This window comes from Prionailurus bengalensis, chromosome E1, assembly GCF_016509475.1.
Source record: "Prionailurus bengalensis isolate Pbe53 chromosome E1, Fcat_Pben_1.1_paternal_pri, whole genome shotgun sequence".
NCBI classification, from domain to species: domain Eukaryota; kingdom Metazoa; phylum Chordata; class Mammalia; order Carnivora; family Felidae; genus Prionailurus; species Prionailurus bengalensis.
Genome location: NC_057347.1, coordinates 21,936,168 through 21,942,792, shown reverse-complemented (window position 1 = coordinate 21,942,792; position 6,625 = coordinate 21,936,168). Strand labels below are relative to the sequence as shown.

General features: G+C 45.2%; 1 protein-coding gene across 1 annotated transcript; it reads right to left on the bottom strand.

The window, feature by feature from the left end:
* Positions 1-4,522: 4,522 nt before the first annotated feature.
* On the bottom strand, positions 4,523-6,422 carry LOC122485224 (C-C motif chemokine 8-like). Its single transcript, XM_043583696.1, has 3 exons — positions 6,293-6,422; positions 5,413-5,530; positions 4,523-5,083 (listed from the first exon to the last, which is right to left on the bottom strand). Exons 1-3 carry the CDS (start codon positions 6,366-6,368, stop codon positions 4,978-4,980), a joined length of 300 nt encoding a protein of 99 aa, XP_043439631.1. The 5' UTR covers positions 6,369-6,422; the 3' UTR covers positions 4,523-4,977.
* Positions 6,423-6,625: the final 203 nt, after the last annotated feature.

Sequence of the window (6,625 nt, the reverse complement as noted above, 5' to 3'; positions counted from 1 at the left end):
CTATTCTCGTGGAATAACTTGTTGGGAAGCCTTGATCTGTCACAGCTTAAAGCTACGACTAGTCAGAGAAGCACCCTGTATTACGCTTCCCCCTGTCCATCTCACTTTACTCTTCAAAGCTGTCAGGAGTATTGAGATAGTACAGTCTTTCCACTTTACAGAATGGATATTTGACTGCTAGAAAGGCAGTCAATGGGAAGGGAGTGAGCCAGCACTAACCGGCACTCTCTGCCCCTGGGCTGGTCTCTCCAGAGAAAGGCAAGCCTGCAGAGGAAGAGAATAGCACCCTTGTGGCACCAGAGGAGGGAAGTCCCTCCATCCCCCCGCAAACAGTGCAAAACCTCTTGCTTACTCCTTCCTTCGCACCTCCTTCTCTCCTATCTCCACATTCACTTATAATATCCCATCCACCTGCAACATTATTCCTTCCATTTGGCCCCCAACAGGAATCATGTGAGGCCTGACTTAAATTGTTCTTCCAGCCCATACAGATTCCACAGGGGACCAAACCTTGTTCTGAATGGATGGTTTACAGAAAACAGGACAAATCATAGAGGAACATTTTGATAAATGGACCATATTAAAATTAGGAAGCTTATTTCATCAAAAGACATATTTAAGGGAGTGGAAAGAAAAACCACAGATTATGAGAGGTGTTTCAATTCACACATCTGACAAAAGATTCCTATTAGGAATACAGAAGTTACTTCTATTAATTTTTGGTAAAAAAGACAGCCAATCTACAAATGGACAAAATCTAAATCTAAGCATTACCAAAAATGGACAAAAAGCATGGCCTGGGGTTCATGAAAGAAGGCATCCAACAAATATTTGAATAGATGCTCAACCTCAGCAGTCATGAATATAATGAAATTTTAAACCGCTACTATGTGGATTATGGGAAGTTATACTCATAATCAGAATGGCTAACTTAAAAAGAATTGACAGAAGTGTTGCAATACCAAATGTGGAGCAACTCTAGTCCTTATACATTGCTGGTGGGTGGGAGTGGGTGTAAATTAGCACCATAGTTTTGGAAAATATTTGGCAGATTTGAAAAAAGGTTTGGTGGGTGAGCATATGTTCAACGTACACATATCCTATGATCTCTGTGTGTATTTCTATCAATCACCAATCATCTATTTATCTATCATCTACATTCTACCTCTGTATTTATCTACCTCTGTGTCTATCTATCTATCTATCTATCATCTGTCATCTACCTGTAAATCCTAACATTTGCAACAATACCTCCAATTTCAGGCCAACACAACATGCTTTTTTCCCCTAGCTTTCTGACATTCCTATGTTTTGTCTATGGAAACTTCTCCAACAATAAGTGGCTTGACTTCTGTTATCTGCAATATATTTGCTTATTTGCTACACCCTTCTCTATGTCAACATTCTCCTAGTTATGTAGCTAACTTAGTCCCAATCTTGTTGGCCCTGAATTGTAGGCCACCTTCTTGGACCCAGTCCTACCAAATATGCTGGTCAAGTTCACGGTCTTATCTGAGCCCTGGTCCCAAAGAGCACACTGGGAAAGTCCCTGATTCTGGTCCTAGCCCCAACCCAGGTGAAAATCCCAACCAAATTCCCAGCTAAATGCCTGGCCCTGAGCCAGTGAACTTGTCTGTTGAGATCCAGGCATTGACCAAAGGAAAGGAGAACAAATACTGACTGTATGAAGCCATGACTCAATAAGACAGAGCCTTAGATGAGGACCTGTGTACAGATAGTTCATTTGGAAGTGATCAATGGAAAGGGATCAAGGATCCCAGGGATCAGAACTGAGCAGGTGGCAGAGGTGGAGAAGGAGGAGAAGCCAACACAAGTATGCATAATCCAGGTCAGCATAGAGGGTAGTGGGGACTGATTCCCCTGGGACTACCTGAGAAGCCTATGGAATGGCTCCCAGAATCCACCACTGGAAAGAAGGGTGGCAGGAGTGTGTGAACTACTGCCTCCACTCTTCATTGGCAGTAGGTTGTCACCCTGTGTTCCCTCCCCCACACTTCTGAGCCTTGGGTGAATGTGTAGGCTGAGCCAAATCCCAACCTGAGAAGGCACACAAAGAGGAGCCTGTGGTCAGAAAGCAAGAAGTGAGGAGGACACTGGCAGCATATGTGGAGAGACTGAAGTGAATCACAGCCTGAGGCAAGCTGTGACCTGAGGGTGAAATCAGAGGTGTGCCCAAGAGGATGGCCATCATCTTCAAGTGACCTCCCCAGTCTTCACTCCTAGTTGACAAGGGAATAAGTCGGGTTCACAGATATTAACCAATCAATATAAGGATGTGGATTTCCAAAGCACTAATGTTCAAGTTAGGCCATGTAAAACATCAATAACTTAAATGAGATGACACATTACTTATGTGTTTATGTTTAATGTTGTGAACAAAGTTCGTTGTAAGTTGAAATATGATGACACAGTCCTGGAGTGTAGCTAGCTGGGCAAAGCTCAGGGGAAACAAATGGATTGTGTTTTGATTGTGGCCTGGGTGTCATTCTAGGCTGTGTCTTCTTACGTTGGAAATTGGATTTGTGGTCAGGCTATTTCATGAAACCCTGGTCCCAGACGTCATCAGCCAGCTTGTCCTTGAGGCTGTGGAAGAGAGGTGAGAAATGGATGGAGCTCTTGTGGCCAGAAGTGCTCCTCTTACCCAGCTGATACTCAGCTGCTTATTGTCCCTGGGGCTTGACTGTGCTACCTTGGACTTTAGTGGAAAGCTGGTCTTTAGACAGGTGATATATCTGACTTGTAATAGGCTAGGCTCCTGGCTGACTCAATGTTTGTTTTTTAAAATATATATACTTTAATGTTTATTTTTTTGAGAGACAGAGCATGAGTCGGGGAGGGGCAGAGAGAGAGGAGACACAGAATCTGAAGCAGGCTCCAGGCTCTGAGCTGTCAGCACAGAGCCTGATGTGGGGCCTGAACTCACAGACTGCGAGATCATGACCTGAGCCGAAGTTGGATGCTTAACCAACTGAGCCACCCAGCTGCCCCTGGCTCAATGGTTTTAATCCTGGGTGCTTTACTTCCCCAATCTACCCTAGCTAACAGGCATGGCCAAGATTCCAAGAGACATGGAGGGGGCTTGTAAGGCCATCTGCCAGGTCCCCTCACTTTCTGCCTATGAAACAGCACAACCTCCCATTTTGTATGGGGCATCTTAATGCCGGAGAGAGAGATCCAATTGTCCTAAGTGACATAGAGTCAGGGTCAGTTCTGGGACCAGATCCCAAGTGCCATGCTTTCAAGTATACTCAGATTGTCGTATCCTTCCACACGATCACAGATTACAGGCCCTGCAGAGCTGGGTCAGTGGGTCTTTCCCTCAGGGAGTGGTCTGGTCTTTGTGCCTTACTATGGTGGGCCTCATGTCTGAAAATGGAGCCAGCCATGCTCACGAAGTACAAGACAATCTTGACACTAAGAGACTATTAAGGAAAGGAACTCCCATGCCTTCAAACAGATGCTTGCAATTTTGGGAGATTGGGGCTGGAGATAGCTTAATTCTGTGTCTCAAGGGCACCAGCTGTCTCTAAATAGTTGCCTTATGAGATTGTAAGAGAAGGTCTATGTTCCAGGTCAAATGCTTTCCCTCTCCAACATTTAGCATACCACTCCATCTTGCCCATTCTACCTAACCTCACCCCCACTCCCAGCCTGCTTCACCTCCCCTGTACCATTACAGTGGCCTGCCTGCCCTCAGGCCCTCCCTCATTTACTCCGACCCCATACTCAGATACCAGGTCATTCTTCCTCATGTGCATCTTGGAATGTGACACTGTTCTTCACTCCTATTTCCAAAACTTTTAGTGCGTCTTGTTTTTCCAGAGTCCAGCCAGATGGGATTTCCCCCTCCATCCACTCTTCCTCCCCCTCTTGTACCAGCTCTGAAGAATCTTTTCATTTCCCATTGCATGCTATTCCCATTCAAGACCAGTCCTGTTGAAGATTTTTTAACGAAAAGCCTTGAAAGAGCTTCTAGGTTATAGACATCTAGTTTCCTCTAGTTTCACTACTAGGACAATAATCTGGGTTTGAGGATTAATTAGATAAAAGTTGGGGTTATGGAGAAAAGTTTGAAGCAAGAGAGAGACCGGACAAAAGGAGGTGTGATGAGAAAAGAAATGTGCAGGTGATGTTAAAGACTGGAGCCAAAGGCTGGAACACCCTGAACCTTAGTTGAATCTAAAATACTTCTTAGAGGATGGCCCCCAAACCCTAAACTGCCAGCCATTGCTGCTGTTTTCTTCCTCCTAGCTAAATGTTACCCCATGAAAAGTAAGACCAAGTTGTTTAGGGGCACCTGGGTGGCTCAGTCAGTTGAGCGTCCGACTTCGGCTCAGGTCATGATCTCACAGATCATGAGATCGAGCCCCGTGTCAGGTTCTGTGCTGACAGCTCAGAGCCTGGAGCCTACTTCAGATTCTGTGTGTCCCGCTCTTTCCATCCCTCCCCTGCTTGTGCTCTCATCTTCTCAAAACTAAATAAATAAACATTAAAAAAAGAACAAGTTTAAAGTCATATATTTTTTTCTTTGAAAATGCCATATAGTCATTAAATAACATTAATTTCAACAACACTACACAGCAGTACAGGAGCATTGACTTTCTAAGAATTCGGAAGTGTTTCACTCTGATGATCCATGGAAGGACCTGACAATACTGTAGGCAGGTTGGAGGGAGAACAATGACTTCCTGCCATGAACTTGACTGAGTTCACAGGAAAGAAAACATGCCATCAGATTTTATACCTTACATTTGCTAACATTTATATCAGACAAAGTCAAAACATCAATAACTTAAATATAGTTAAATAATATTTAAGAAATGTGCTTTAAATTATTATACAAAGTGCTATTGTTGGGATTGTAAAAAAATAATATCACTCTGCCCTTGGGGAGGGTTGGGGGAAAATAAATAAGATTTTCTTCAGGCTCTGTCTCTCCAGTCCGGGTATAAAGGTTCAAGGTTTCTGGGTTTGGGACTTTTGGTCCAGGCGCTTCATGAAATCCTGGACCCACTTCTGCTTGGGGTCAGCACAGATCTCTCTGGATGTTTTGGTCTTGAAGCTGTGGAGGGAAGAGAGGGCAGTTAGATGGAGCACCTTGAGGATTTTGTCCAGGAATGTGGCCTGTTGGACCCTAAACCTGAGCGGCTTTTTCTCTCTGGGTGAGGGGGCTGGATGGGGACAGGTCGGGGAGGAAAAGTCCTCAAAAGGAAACTGTGCTCTTGTCCCAGGGGAAGCCCCCAGGCTCCTGGCTGAAAGAACTTGGATGATCTGGCCAAGCTCCCAGAAGGTTAGCCTGGATAGAGTATGGATTCCCTCCCGTGAGCTCAGTTTCTCCATGTAACTCAGATAGAACTTTTGGTGGAGGGTTCCAGGGCATGATCTACTCACATCACAGCTTCCTGGGGACACTGGATGTTGGTGATCCTTGTGTAGCTCTCTAGCTTCTGCATAGGGATCTTCCCTTTGACCACACTGAAGCAGCAGGTAATTGGGATGGAAACTGAACCTGAAAAACATTTTGCAAAGAATGATACATTTGCAAAGGCAGGAAGAGAAGCTAGGAAAAGACAAAACAAACATACAAGTTCCAATGAACACTGGGCACTCCCAAGTCCAGTGCCTTAGTTCACATTCCACAGATGAAATGGTGCCCGGGAGTCAGTTTCCTCTTTGGGAGTCTGGGGACCCTCATTGTTGACTTGGAATGGAGAAATCTCAAGTGACAAGACTAATCCTGTAGTGCCATTAGGAGGATCCACTGATCCAAAACCACTGACACCAAAAAGATAAGTTCTAAGAACTTGCTTCCCAGCTTTCTGTCCCCATGGGCTCTAAAGCCAACCTCTGTCACATGCTGAGAGGCCCCTGGGTCCTTATAATTCTTACATGGCTGGCTGTAATTCAAAATTTGAAACCCCAAGCACTAATTTTTTTTCCTCTGCACTACTGCCTGAAATGTTCTTCACATCCACAATGAGAAATGGTCCTTCCTTCTGTGTCACATCCCCAAACAATGTAAGGGTCATTGAGGTAGTGGCTGCATTTAGTGTCTCTTCTCCAGCTGGTGTCAGGAAGGACCATGGGGACTGGCCTCAGTGGCCTGGGCATCTGGTTCTGGTTCTGGCTAATTGTGCCATGACAGCTCTTTTTATCTCTGCTGTTGGTTTCAATTTCTCCATCTCTGTAATGTAGGCTATGCAGCAAGCATGCTGGGATGGTAGTACCTACAACAGTTAAAATGATAAGCCTTAGGAAGAGAGGGCCTTACCTGGCTGAGAAAGCACCTGGATGCTGAAGGTGGCCACTGTGAGCAGCAGGCACAGAAGTACTGCGGAGACCTTCATGGCAGAGGGAAGCACAGAAGCTTGGGTGTGAGAGATGGAAGTTCCTGGGTTGGTTTCAGCCTCGCTGTTCCTCTGGACACCTTGCCTGTCTTTTATAGAGAGCAGAGTGTGTGGGCAGGGGCATGAAGTAAGACTTTGAATATGCTTAGTAGGCACCAGATCCTGGGGGTGATTTCCAAACGCTGGAAGAAGGAAGCTAAACAGTTTCTATCATTCACTTAGATTATGTGGAGTAGAGGTGAAAGGGTATGTCATTG